The sequence below is a fragment of the Pleurodeles waltl genome, chromosome 4_2 (genome assembly GCF_031143425.1).
Source record: "Pleurodeles waltl isolate 20211129_DDA chromosome 4_2, aPleWal1.hap1.20221129, whole genome shotgun sequence".
Lineage (NCBI taxonomy): Eukaryota > Metazoa > Chordata > Amphibia > Caudata > Salamandridae > Pleurodeles > Pleurodeles waltl.
In genome coordinates, this window is record NC_090443.1 from 381,761,938 (window position 1) to 381,776,961 (window position 15,024).

Below are 15,024 nucleotides of genomic sequence, written 5' to 3' on the forward strand. Positions count from 1 at the left end.
GATCCCAGCACACACTGTCAAGTTACCATCAATAACAGGCAAAAAGTGGGGGAGGGGTAACCATGCCAAAAAGGGGCACTTTCCTACAGTCCCATTTAGCATTGTGTAGTTAGAATGATGCATAATGGGGGAAATTACATTTTTGCACTTGTTAGAGCCATGTTTAGCTTTATGATTAACCGCTAGCCTGGTGGTAAGAGTGTGAACCCCGAGCAATTGGGTGAGATTAATATTTGACTCATAATTTGCACCAGCGTAATAATGCATACAAAAGTTGCTTGAATCGACTTTAGCACTATACCACTCAAGGACTTAGGTGATGGGGATGTGTCGAAGATGGCGGATGAGTGAACCGGTCCTTCACAACTGTGCTCTGGCCCACTGAAATCTACTAGCAGGCCCACCAGGGGGGAGAGAGTTGCATTCTTTAGAGCCTGTCCATGACTAATGAGCAAACTCCAATATGGTGGCACCCACATCAAGATAAACCGGATATATCACTCCTTCAAGGGAAGTCCCAGCGGACTTCGCAATCAAGCAGACTACACGCCCTCCAGGAACCTTAGAAGCAAACACTGATTACAGGTCCCTCTGATGAAGAGAGAATGGTTCCATCAGGGGTGAGAAGGTGGACTATTGAGCCTAGAGAAGAGACCGCGGTTATCAAGTTACATCGCACTGGACTACTACGACCCCACAACCACTACTCCACAACAATCTTTAACAGTGTGTGGCATCATGGTATATTGGGATCTAGAGGGCGTTACTGGGGCCCTAAGAAAAGAGACGAGTCATCAGGCTTGGGGACCTGCTGTTCTTAATTCCCTAATGTGTTTTGCTCTTGCAGCCCCTATAGTGACAACCAGCTACTTCAGAAGCTGTCCTTTTGCAAACTCTGTGAAGGGTGTGATTGCAACGGTCAAGACTTGCTGATGACTGTCTTGAGAGGAGATCCTGCCTGGCCCAAAATCCTGCAACATGCTCTGTGGGCATATTAATGATGCCACTTGATATGTTTATGCGCAATGGTAATCTCTCCTGCAACACATGAATGGTTCTACAACAGCGGACATCCTCATGTTTACTCTCTGCAGCCTTAGATTTGAATAGGCTGGCTTTCATTTCACATCTTAAGTTAAGGGTCACAAGCAATTGTAAAGTACACAGGCTAAATTTGTCATGGGAGCTATATGGAGGTTGGCACTACCAGGGCAGATCCCTGCACAATATGGCACAATATGGTACAAAGCACAGCACAACCACTGCAAGATGGTGACAACAAAACCAAAAAAAAGACTAAACAGTGCAAGACCTGTTTCTAAAACCCTCCAAGGCAAAGCGCAGTGCACCTAAAGACATCTCTTGCTTGACAGATGTGGGTGCAACAAGTAGTTCCTTACTGACCTTCTTAGAGACCTTAAACAGGACATTTCAACACTGAAAAAAGATCTCACTAAGGGACTTGTGGAAGTTAAACGAGATATGAATTACTTTGGAAAAAGAGTCCTTTCACTGGAAGAAACGCAATACAAGGGAAGAAGAACAGGAATTCCTTCACCAGAAGATACTGGACCTTAAAGACCAAAATATTTTGCTTTCATACTCACCTCGAAGACCTTGAGAGCAGGCTTTGTACGCATAATATCAGAATCATGGGGTCCCGACTAGCACTGAATGTGCAGATATGAAGATGTTGTCAACAGAAGTTGTTCAAGTCTTTTCTAGAAAATCCAGATTCTAGAGAGATATTACTAGATAGAATACATAGAACCAAGAGGCCTGCAAAGAGGCCCACACTGCCATCTAGTATTCTCACACAAGTTCACTTTTTCCAGCAGAAAAAGGAAATTCTGGCAGCTGCTCAGCAAACATAGATCTTCTCCTTAGCACAACCATCAGTCAAGTTATTCCATGACCTCTATCCCATGCAATATTACTGAAAAGGAGATAGCTTTACTTAGTTCTTGACATCCAGCAAGATAACCATAGCCCCTTTAAATGGGGGACACGTTCCACCTAATTTTGTGACTGGAAGAATCATTCTGGGCAGGTCTCTTTCTCAGAACAGACAAAACGTACCCTGCAATCACAGAGGGGGGGAAGCTGACAGAAAATAATCATAGATGCTGTTAATTGACTTACTCACTACAGTCAACAGACTTGAGTGTGGAAAAAGTCACAACTAAAAGAACTAAGTCAAGCATCAAACCCACTGCAGCTGCTATTGAAAAAGACTGAAAAGTGCTGTTTAAGAATAAACAGAGCTCAACCTCTTCTTCAGATGCCCTTCACGCATCTCAAAGCTTTCAAGTTATCTTCCAACTGATCATTTGTCTTCATTGAAGAGTTTAAAGGGCTACTTAGACATAGAGGTGTTTACTCTGATTGGTGAAACTCATTCACACATGTTAAGAATCAACAAGGGCTCTAGAATAACCTCCGCCACAGACAATTTACTGTGAAAAACTACCCAACAACAAAGATCTTTGGACACAAGACTACAAGCTGGTAAATATAGGTGGGGAAGTGTTTGATGCAGTTCCGTGGGCCAAGGTAGAGAGGGAAATTGAGTAGAATTCCCCATGGTGCAGTGTAGTGTAACCCCCCAGACTCCAGTAGGATTAATCAGAGTTGGTGTAATAAATTGTTTTAAGTTGTCCTGTGTTTGTTATAGATAAGGTTGTTATTGGGGTTTTTGGGGCTGGGGTCACCAACTGTTTTTATGTTTGTTACACAGGAACCGGTGGTCTACAACCCTGGTTAAGTTAATTAACTTTAGTGTTAGACATCTAAATTCCCTGCCGAAGTGGCTAGCTAACCTGAACGACTTACATTTCCTCAAAGAGGAGAGGTCTGCTGCAAGAAACACACCTGCTTAAGAAGGACTGGTATAGGCTTACGGTCTGTTTCCTTAACGATAATAAAATATGTGGCCATCCCTATGGGTAGGGACTTTCAGAGTGAAGTTTTCAAATGATGTAAGTAGGTGTTATGGAAGGCTGCTCGTCCTCTGTCAAGCAGGGCCAGCACATATATACAGTTATCTCCTTATATGTCCCCAACTTGATCCCTAAAAAATATCTGAAAACTGCCTTGAAGAGACAATCCAAGAGTATCAACGGCATGTTGTTATGGGAGATTACAGGATAAATTAGCACATAGTTGGCGAAACAGGTTCAGTTTCTGCAGAGACCTCAGGCTACACCACATAGGTGTTGTGGACATGTGGCAGATCAGCATCGGACTGAGACACTTTACACACTATCCAGCAGATTATAAAATGTATACCTACACCAACCATTTCCTCATATTGCACTCCATATCAGACAGAATAGATCTGACAAAGGTCGGACAAATCTCCCTATCAGACCATGGTCTTGTTTACATGACTGTCATCCTTCCTAAACGCGGGAACGTTATTATTTGAAATGGAGATTGAGATGCTACTCTTTAAAGTAAAGAAATAATTGATGATATATGACAGACTATTCCAAACTTTCTAGGAGATAACAAAGATACTGATATCATTTGAAGTATAACTTAGGACGTGCTAAAAGGCAGTAGTCAGGGGACAATTCATATCACATACAGCGAGATTGATTAGAGAATGAGGAACAAAATGCACCCATCTAGAGCAACAGTTAAAAGACGTATACCCACAGAGGATCTGGCTCCCAAAGGCATGACATAAAGTGATTGCCTTGCGGGTTTGTTAAAGCATTAGACACTCACAGGGAGAGAAATCTGCTCTTAAAAAAAAAAAAAACGAATGCTATTCCAATGGTAGTAATCAAGCTGGCAAGGTACTGGCCTGCGCACTAAAGACTAGTAGAGTCCATGAGACAACTGCTAGTATTTGCAACAGAGAAAGCCTTGTTAAAACATTGAACCACAAGATAGTTGATTCAGCCTGCTAATTTCAGATGATCCATTACAGACTAGTGAGGTTCTTCTAGGCATTAGTAAGCTGAAGTTAACTAAGGCCCGATGAATAACTGCTTACACCTCTGTTCTATCAAACATTTGCCAAGTAGCTCACTCCTGTGCTTTCTTGTCTATACATTACCTTTTTTACAACTAACGGTGTTGCGAAATCTGTCATAAGTCTGGGTATCATTCATTCTAAACCTTGGTGTGGAAAGGCTCTTATCCGGCTCTTATCAGCCAATATCTGTGCTCAATGTAGATATTAAACTCTTCACGGGAATACTGGTGGATAGGTTGTGGAAAATCATGTTGGGCTTAATAGAGCTGCGTCGGGTAGGATTTATCAGAGGGCACAATAATGGCAACAGTGCCAAGACCCTGATGCATCTTGTTAATAATGTACACAGGCCTTGGAGAAAGGCCTTCCTATTATCCCGCAATACTTAAAATGTGTTTGACTAGGTCATGTGGCCCTTGCAAAACAGGGCACTGATTGCAGTTGGTCTTCGTCACCTGTTTAGGGAATGAGTGGCTTCCTGTTACTTAAATCCCACAGTGACGGTGGGGGGCTAATGTATGCATTCCAAACTGCTTTACTATTAGCAGAGGAACAAGGCAGAGGTTCCCATTCCACTGGATTTACACAGTATTAGCCATGCATGGCAATGACCTCATGGTGACAGCAATCCATCCATAATCACAAATCACTAAACTGGCCCTTATGGCTGAATTAGAAGCATGTGGAAAAGTGGCAGATTTTGTATTGAACTTTAAATCGCAAGCCTTAAATATCACACTTTCCCAAGCAGAGGTTTCAGAGCTTAAACAGCAACTTTCATTTCAGTGGTCACATAATTCCATCTGATTTATGGGGTTACAAATTGTGCCAGTGCTAGCCCATACTATACAAGATGTCAAAAACCCCTTTAGAGGGCCACGAGGCAAGCAGGGGTTACTGGGCCCCACTTGGGGATTGTGGCCTTTTACTCCTGCTGTCCCGGGGCCCAATCTATAATGGGTCCTGGGTAACAGGGCAAAGTACTAATACCCATTTCAGCACTTGACTTTGTGGTAGTGCGGGTTGAGCAGTCCAAGGCTCTTTGAGGGCAAGGATGTGTGAGGCATACACTGGTGCAAGACTCGTAGTCCAAACAGTAACTGCAAAAAGCCGATTGTCCAGTCAAATACTTGCTTATGAAAAAAGTAGTACTTTAAATCTGATAGAGACTTCTAGTTGCAAATTCTTTACCTTGGAATTTCCCTCAGGCGTCAGCCTGGATCTGGAGATTTTTCTTCGAGCAATACCCATGCGCGTTGGTAGGTGGTGTCGGTTGACTCCGCGGCCATCGTTGGCGTCGTCGCCGTGATGACATTGTGAGTAGTACATAGACACCTCCCTCACGCAGTGACGTCAGTTCTTTTCTTTCCGCGCCACGCGCTGATCCGGAGAGAGCTACCCTGGTCTCTTTTTGACCCACTTCGACCATTTTGTCAAGTTTTCTAGTGAGATATTTGATGCGTCGAGGATGTTCCCGAAGGCTGGTTTCAAGCCGTGCGAGGACTGTCACCGTATGATGTCGGTGACGGATCCGCATCAGGTTTGTATGTGGTGTCTCGAGCGACCACGACCCGAAGTCGTGCTCCTAGTGCCAGGCCATGCACCCAAAGACCTTGAGAGGGCGGTCCCTCAAACTCATGGCGGGTCCAGCACTCGACTCCGGGTAGTCCCAGACACTGGCATGCTGTCTCCTTCTAACGTGGCTACGGCGGTGGGAGCAACTTATGGTATGGTGGCCAGTAGGGCAGCTGAGGTCCTTGGCCTTGAGCTTCCTACTGTAGAGGTCAGGTCCAATCTCCTGACAGAGGTGCTTCAGGCAGGGGCTTCCACATCCGAACCCCTTTTGCCGTTTAATAAAACCCTCACCGATGACCTTTTGGGTACTTGGTCCAAACCCAACACAGGGGCTCCTGTGAATAGGACTATTGCATGCCTCCATCGGCCCGCTCCAAACTACCCTAAATTCCAGTCCTAACACCCCATGCCTGAGTCTCATGTCATCCAGGCTTCCTCTTCTTCAGTCGCTTTCCCTTCCGCACCCCTGAATAAGGAATCAAAAAGGCTGGAACAATTTGGTAAGAATTTGTTTTCTTCCTCCAGTCTCGCGCTGAGGTCTGTGAACACTGCATGCCTTTTGGGCCACTATACCCACTCTTTGTGGGATACGGTTGTGCAAGTCCTTCTGCAGATACCGGAGGAGGCCCGTGCTATCGTCTCCCAAGCTGTCAGCGATGGGAGAGATGCGGTGAAGTTCACAATCAGTTGTGGGCTGGACACAAATGACTCTCTAGGCAGACCGGTTGCTACGACGGTGGCCTTGAGATGCCACGCCTGGTTGCGTACTTCTGGTTTTTCTGGGGATGTCCAACAGTACCTCATGGACATGCCCTTTGATGGCTCCCGTCTCTTTGGAGACAAATCGGACCCGGCCTTGGAGAGATTCTAGGATTCCCGGGCTACTGCTCGTTCCCTTGGTCTTTACTCTGCCCATCACCCCCCACAGTCTGCTTTTTGCCCCTTTCGTAGCCATGGAAGGGGCTCCTATCGCGTCCTCTGCCCAGCCACCTTGCCACCCATGGTGTCCTGCCGCTGCGTGGCCTGGGACGCGGAATCCCACGTGGGTGTGGGACAGGGAACCAGAGGTCTGCCCAGTCCACCTCTGCCCCCGCTGCAGCCTCCAAACCCTTCTAGTCCCATCCAGTTGGCGGCAGGATTTGCCATCTCCTGCCCCACTAGGGATACATCACTACGGACAGGTGGGTTTTGCAGATCGTTCAAAAGGGCTACTCCCTCCCTTTCGAATCTGCTCCACCAGCCATGCCTCCATCCCTCAGCCACCTCCCAGAGGATCATTTGGTGCTTCTCCGCTAGAAAGTCGCAGCTCTCTTGGAAAAGGGAGCTATAGAGAAGGTCCCTGTGCCCGAAGTAGGTCGTGGTTGTTATTCCCGCTACTTTTTGGTGCCGAAAAAGGACAAGGGCTTACATCCGATCCTAGACCTTCGGGACATAAACTGCTTCCTCAAGAAGGAGAATTTCAAAATGCTCACCCTGGCTCAGGTTCTGTCTGCTTTGGACCCAGGAGACTGGATGGTAGCGTTGGACTTGCAGGATGCTTATTTCCACATCCCCATCCTGCCTGCCCACAGACGTTACCTATGATTCGTGGTAGGTCACAAGCACTTTCAGTTTACCGTGCTCCTCTTCGGCCTTAGCAGCGACCCTCGGGTATTCACGAAAGTGATGGTGGTGGTTGCAATTCATCTGTGCAGTTTAGGGGTATCAGTCTTCCCCTACCTCAACGACTGGCTGTTGAAGGCGGACTCTCCCCAGAAAGTCGTCTCCCACCTTCAGACTACAGCGAACCTCCTACACACGCTGGGAGTCACACCTGACTCCTTCTCAGATCCTTCCCTTCATCAGAGCTGTTCTGGACACAGTGCAGTATCGGGCTTATTCTCCCGAAAAGCAAGTCCCAGATAGTCAGGCTATGATTCCGATCTTTCAGACTCTATCTTGGGTTTCGGTGAAACTGACTCTGAGGCTGCTAGGCCTCCTGGCCTCCTGCATCCTGCTAGTGACGCATGCCAGATGGCATATGTGGGCTCTGCACTGGGACTTGAAGTTCGGGTGGGGCAGCATCATGGGAATCTCTCTGACATGGTCCAGATCTCGGAAGGGACTGCGAAAGACCTGCAGTGGTGGCTTTCGAATCCGCATTAGGTCCACAGCCGATCCCTCTCCCTTCCCCAACTAGATCTATCTATAGTTACAGATGCGTCACTTCTGGGTTGGAGTGGCCACCTAGGAGAGGCAGAGATCAGAGGGCTCTGGTCTCCTGCGGAGGCTGGGCTCCATGTCAGTCTTCTGGAGCTCCGGGCAATAAGGCTTGCGTTGAAAGAATTTCTTCCCTCTCTCAAAGAGAAAGTAGTGCAGGTGTTCACAGACCATACTACTGCCATGTGGTACTGCACAAACAGGGCGGAGTAGGTTCCTAGACCCTTTGTCAGGAGGCACTACGCCTCTGGACATGGCTGGAACATCAGGGCATTACCCTGGTGGTTCAACATCTGGCAGGTTCTCCCAAAGCCAGAACGGACGAACTCAGCTGTTGATGCACAGCCGATCACGAATGGCGTCTCCATCTGAAGGTGGCACAAGGTCTCTTTCAGCAATGGGGAGCGCCTTGGTTAGATCTGTTTGCCTCCGCAGAGGACGCGCAATGTCAGCTGTTTTGCGTGTTGGAGTTTCCAAGACGGCACTAGCTCGGAGATGCTTTTCGTCTCGAGCCGAACTCCGGCCGACTTTCCGCCTATCCCACTTCTGCCCATAGTTCTCAAGAAGATCAGGAACGACTGGGCCCAAGTCATCTTGGTGGCTTCAGACTGGGCACGGAGAGTCTGGTATCCAGAGTTACTGAGCATGTCCATCGATCCTCCACTCAGACTGCCTCTTCGGGCAGAATTTCTGTCGTAGCAACAGGGGACGGTTCTTCACCCAAACCTGTCCAACCTCCTCCTCCTTGCATGGAGATTGAGCAGCGACAGTTGGTGACTTTTGATCTTCCACCCGAAGTATGCAATGTTATCTTGGCAGCCAGGCGTCCCTCCACCAAAACTGTATACGCCTGTCATTGGAATACATTTGTAGCACGGTGCACCAACAAATCTGTTGATCCCTTCTCTGCCCCTCTATCCGAGGTTCTTTTGTTCATTCTTTCTTTGGTCCAGCAGGGCTCTGCTTTGGGCACCCTTAAAGGGTATTTATCTGCCATTTCGGCTTTCCTTAGGTTACCTGATAAGCCCTCACTTTTTAAATCTCCTATTGTGAGTAGATTCCTAAAAGGCCTCATCCATTTATTTCCACCCACTCCATTTATCATGCCTCAGTGGGACCTCAATCTTGTCCTTACTTATTTAATGTGTACTCCCTTTGAGCCGATGCACCATTGTCCCTTACGACTCCTCACTTTCAAAACTGTCTTTCTTGTTGCTATAATTTCTGCTCGCACTGTGAGTGAGCTTCAGGCCTTTTCGTCTAAACCTCCATACTTGTCTGTGCACCCTGAGAAAGTAGTGTTGCACAATAAAGCTTCCTTCCTTCCAAAGGTGGTTACGCCTTTTCATGTAGGGCAGTCCATCACCCTGCCTACTTCCTACGCACCCCAACATCCTTCTCATGAGGAGGAGAGACTCCACCGTCTGGACCCAAAAAAAGCATTGGCGTTCTATCTTAATCGTACTAAAGATTTCCGGGTGGACGATCAACTTTTTGTTGGGTATGTGGGTGCGAAAAAAGGGAAGGCGGTGCAAAAACTCACCATCTCTCGATGGGTACTTCTTTGCATCAAAATGTGCTACGCTTTGGCCAAGATGCAACCCCCTGGGGGCTTGTGTGCTCATTCCACCAGAGCAACTGCTGCTTCCACTGTGTTAGCATGCAGAATTTCTGCCCTGGATATCTACCAGGCAGCTACGTGGGTGTCCCTGCACACGTTTGTTAACACTACTGCCTGGACAGTCAGGTCCGTCAGGATGGCTAATTTGGTCATTCAGTCCTGCAGGACTTTCTAGTATGAACTTGGTTCGCAGCCTAACTCCGAGGATGGCATTGCTTGGGTATCTGTTCTAAGGTAAGGAATCTGCAACTAGAAGTCTCTATCAGATGTACAAGTTACTTACCTTCGGTAACGAAATATCCAGTAGAGACATATTCTAGTTGCAGGTTCCTTACCGCCGACCCATCCTCCCCGCTTGCAAACTGATTTCTAGGGACAGGGATTCCCCCTTCAGGTCCTTAGCTCTGGTGCACCAATCTCAGTGTTCTTAGCGGCTCTGCGCTTTGGCGTGGAAAGTCGTTAGAAGAGACCGACGTCACTGCACGAAGGCGGCATCTATGTACTAATCCTGACGTCGTCACGACGACGCCAACGACTCCTGTGGAGTCGACCGACGCCACCTACCGACACGCAAGGGTATTGCTCGAAGAACAATCTCCGGATCCAGTCTGGCGCATGGGGGAAATTCTAAGGTAAGGAATCTGCAACTAGAATATGTCTCTACCAGATATCTCGTTACCTCAGGTAAGTAACTTGTACTACAAGAGCATAGAGGCAACACACTGAATAATATCCACATTCCTTGAAGGTCAGGGCACTAGCGTTGTACTGGGCAGTATCCCCAAGTCCCTTTATCCATTTTATTGGGGCTGATTATTCTCCGTTAAAAAATTGAGACAACTTTTAGATGTGGCCGTTTCTAGTTCCCACACAATAAAGTCTAGCTTGGCCTTAAGAGTCAGCTTCTCCAGCACTGTGAGCTAAGTTCCTGCAATTCACCATAGACCTGAGTATTTCGAACAGACTTACCTGACTCAATGGCACCCTGCAAGTGCAGGAAGGCCAGAGTGCATTTTCTTGGGCTCAGGCTCCCCAATGCTAAGAGTCCGTGACCACTTGCGGTGTTTTTCTGATAACACGTTGAGCCTCCTCAGTCTTTGAACTGCCCACGTTGGTGTCAGACTTCCGCTCCATAGCTCTTTCGGCAATAGGAAAGCATTCTTCACTACAGCCTTGGTAAAACAATCCACAGCGACCGCCCTAGTTTCACCATGGCCCCTTTCCTGGCATATGGGGTTTTCCAAATTTGCTTGCACAAGGGGGACGGTCCTAGAGGCATACGGGGTTGTTGATTTCACTTGCGTAAGGGCGACAGCTCTTGCTTCATCTTCTTCTCCTCCAGGCATATGCGTGGTGGCCGACTTTTCAAGAACGGGCAGGTGGCCTGCAATCTTGCAGCTGTTCCAACTGGTCTAGGCGTCTTCCAATTTGCTCACAAGGATCCACTTTGCAGGATACCCTCTGGACCTTGCTCCCTCCAGGTGTTCCATTTGTCTTGACAGACGGGCAGAAGGCTGGTGCTCCAGGCTCATGGCAAGTGTTCTTGACTTCCTGGATGATGGCCCTTTGGCAAACAGGGAGTCCAGCAGGCCTTGGCCCATAATCCTGGTTCCAGCAGCTTGAAGTTTTGGTGATCTTCTCTCCTGTTGACAGTTAAACAACTTGTTGCACTCAGACTCCCACCTTTGTAGTCCAAATCCAGGCACTGATATGATTTAATGTCTGATATTCCTGTTGTGGGTGGCAACCACTTTGAAGTGATCTCTTCCTTGCCCTTTCCTTTGTCTAAGAGACAGTCTGCCACCGCAAGAGTGACTACAGTTTTGATTAATCCACAACATAAGTGAAGGGAGTAACCAGGGATCACACCTGGCAGTGAAACTCCACTGAAATATTCTTCACAAAGTCTCAAAAGCCTAAGCCTTCCCCTCTATCATGATTCCCTGGTCCTGCGGTGCCAACCTTAACAGATCCACCATCCTGCCTTACAGTGAGCCCTGGCCCTACTGACCTATAAACGTTCCTGGAATCAAAGAGATTTTGATGTGGACATAGGATGCTCTGCTACCCTTCCTCCAGTGCAAGTGTTACCACGCCAGCCCTCAGGAATGTCAGCAACCCACATCTCATGTCTAGGGGTTGCATTCCCCACCTCCACTAGCCTTTCCAGGCCCTGGCCTTCCAAAATGTAACCCACAGATCTACATGTTATATACCATGCACGGGCACACATACATCCCAGCATACTCACACAAGTATTACATACTGCCCGGCACTACACACAGTAATCATGAAGGCCAAGGGTGAGTTAAGTACACATCAGCAGGACTTTGCATGAGTGGGCTGGTAGGGGTCTCTCCCATAACACAGTTAAAATGCTTGTTCACAATACTGATTCTTAGTAAGCACAAAACTGGTACGATGCCACCACTGTGCTTGCCATTTAACTCCTGACAAGGGTAGTATCCCTCTACTACTCTGAGAGTAGCCCTTGGTTCACCCCTCCTGTCTGACAAAACTGCATCACCCTGAGACAGGCGAAGGTCATGGCCCACAAGCATGATCCATGTTCTCACCCATGACCAGAAATCAGAACCAGAGACCCAGGTAGTCATGCAGCTGTGGCACTCAGGTCATGGTTGCACCTCAGTCACTATGCGAGGACTTTTCCGTCCAAACACAATTGAATTATAATATCCTGCTTAAAAGCACTCCATAATGACATGGCACCTGGGAGGACGCATAGCTGCTACAAAGATAACTTCATTCCATGCATACACTATACATTTTCTGTCCTCCCAATCCCAGCTAAGGTTTCAACATTGCAAAAGATACAGGCCCTTTAGGACAACTTGTGTGAGCAAGAACAAAAAAAACATAGGATAGCATCGCTGACACTTCAACAACTCAACAAAGAATGTGGGGCTGGACTACCCAGTATCAAAAGATATTACCAAGCTTACCAATTAAGGTACATGGCGGAGTGGATCCAGTCAAGAGTCAGGCAAATATTGATGCTTCGTAGACTAGACTATACTGGGCATATAGATAAAGCTAGAGCAGGTCCCATAGTTGAATACAAAAAAGACAGAGCATGAGGGGGTACACTCCTCTCTAGCTACAAGTGTGACCATAAGGGTCTGGAATAGATTAGCAGAGAAAGGGAAACGTGTCACTTCCCCACCCCCTTCCCCCGATTTTGGGAAATCCAGACTTCAACTGTGCCCTTAAAGAACCTTTATGGACATTCATTCCCATTATTACATGCTGGAATCAGAAAGGTCAGATATACCAAAATCAGGCACTGATCGTGAACCCACCATTAAACCACAGGCGTGCAGTTCCGTCACCAGATTTGAAGAGTGGCTGCTTTGCTGTCTCAAGAAAATAACAAGAAATTGCTATCTGACATCTATAGCTTGCCATCTCAAGGAGAAGTTGTTTCTTAGTCTACAGGGCAAAAATTATGAAAAACAGTACAGGAATCTGTTCAAGACAGAATATGGGGAGGTCTTTGCTAGATCCCCTAACACAGCTAGAACAACCACAACACAAGGAACACTGCATAAAATAGCAACACAGCTGTATCATATACAACAGAGTAAGTGGGAAGAGGCCCCCAGAAATGCTGGAGAGGATGTGATGCTGATGGTATGTTAATCCACCTTGCCCTAAGTTGCAGTTGTGTTGGAAAGGTGTTTTTGATGCCTGAGGTAATCTTACAGGTTCAGATCACTTGATAACCAGCATATGTGCTCTTGGGTGATGCTAACCCCCCAACATACCCTTAATACTCAAAGAAGGGCAAGTTGATGTCCTTTCTTCTGTGTGCAGTGAACCTAGTGATAACTGCACTCTGGGGCAACGACAATCCCACCCCAGCTCTGGCACATTCTAGGAATGGAAAGATGTCTAACAATCTTGCAGGCAGAGCAAAACATTATGAATCACAGTGGCCTACCCTGTTTGCTTTTTATTTCTCTAAAACAAGACCTCTCAGTTGCCCCAGGTCCTTGTGTGGGCATTAAGAATAATATAAGTCACTTAGAGATTGGGGGGCAGCATGGATGCCTTTACTGGAGTAAAGGACACCTAGAGATACATTTGCGTAAATTGATGTTGGTGAAGGCTCTAGTTACGGGTTTCCGTTAACATATAGCTTTGCACCTTGCAGGTAGTTTTGTTTACTCCGCAATCAGAATAAAAATGTATTTCAACCTCAAATAGGTCGCTAAGTAACGATTTGTGATTAAGGTTGTACCTCTGATTGAAAGAGCTACTTGTCCTCATCTGAAAACTACAATCATTGGTACTAAGATGTCATTGTTATTTTCTCTTTCAGGTCAGGGACCATATTCAACACTGGATACCTCCGAAGAATGCTGTATGAAAGTGTACAGCATGGAATCGATGATATTCAGCAATTGTTGAAGACGCTAATATGTGAAGCCGAGTGCACTACTCACAAACAACAGTTCATTACTTTGAGCCACGTCAATCAGGGTGAGTTAGCCTAGCCTCTTATCTGGAAGGTAACTCCTCTCAGTCAACTTTCATGTCTGTTTTTTCTTTTTCTTGAAGAATGGTAGACTATTCTCTCCAGTTATTGCCACCTGACAGTACAATTTAGGATGTGTTCCTGTTTTCTCGATATTAATGTTTTATTTGGTAGAGCACGTAAGCTGAGCTCAACAGTAGAAAGAGAAAAAAGGTGGTGTTGCTCTTCCTATGAAAAGCCCTGCGTCTTCACCCCGAGCAGTGCTAGAGTCTTGTTTTCGGTTTATTTGCTTTAAAAACATAACATCTCTATTTGCAGCCTCTGAAATTGATCTTCGAAATGGTGATTTCTTTGTAGTCTATTTTGTGGCTCGTTTCACAATTTTTCCAAAGTGCCATTTTAGCCTTTTCAAAATACCATTTGCAGCAGTTTGTGCCAGACATTTTCATTGGGGTGTCAATGGGTTAGGCATATAGAGTCTCAGAAAGGTAACCTTAATATTTCCCATGCATTTGACCTCATCTGAGTGAAGAGATTATTTCTTCAGTGTAACATCTATTTTGATGGATACTGTAACTGCAGATTGCCCACTTGTGAATACTTCCAGAAGCCACACTAGATCTGGAGATTTTTCTCAGCATTGCTCCTTCGTGCTAGCAGGTGGCATTGTGCGGTTCCGCATCTTTGTCTCACCCCTGCGCCCTGATGTCAGTTCCTTTCTTTCTGTGTCTTCGCAAGCAGATCCAGAGCTTGCTCCATCCAATGTTTCTCTGCTTTTCACACACTTTTTACTCAGAATGTTTTCTAGAAAATGCAAGGAAACATTTTCCCTCTGAAGACTACAGGGTCAAAACTATAGGGGCTGCCACAAGCAGATGTCTGTGACAGATCCTCATCTGGTGTAATTCCCACCTGCATGCCCATTACAGGCAAAGTTGTCAGATGTTTTGCTTTTTGTACTGTCTTTAGCTCTGTAAGGACTTGCTCTGTGTACTCTTAAAGGTTACTTGTTGGCCCTGTTTGTGCTGAACAGGCTAACTGTCCTTGTTCAAATCACCTGTTCTGGTGCAGTTCTTTAAGGCACAGTCCATATGTTGCCATGCAAGTGTTTTCTGATGCCACAGTGGTTTAATTGTGTTCTCACAA

General features: G+C 46.6%; 1 protein-coding gene across 4 annotated transcripts in view; it reads left to right on the top strand.

Moving 5' to 3' along the window:
* The window catches only part of TRMT1L (tRNA methyltransferase 1 like), a 274,234-nt gene that overhangs the window by 196,953 nt on the left and 62,257 nt on the right, over positions 1 to 15,024 (top strand). For all 4 annotated transcript variants that reach the window (XM_069231501.1, XM_069231499.1, XM_069231498.1 and 1 more), the window contains exon 15: positions 13,723 to 13,883. In XM_069231501.1, coding sequence (XP_069087602.1) covers positions 13,723 to 13,883 — 161 coding nt within the window. The remainder of the gene's footprint in view (positions 1 to 13,722; positions 13,884 to 15,024) is intronic.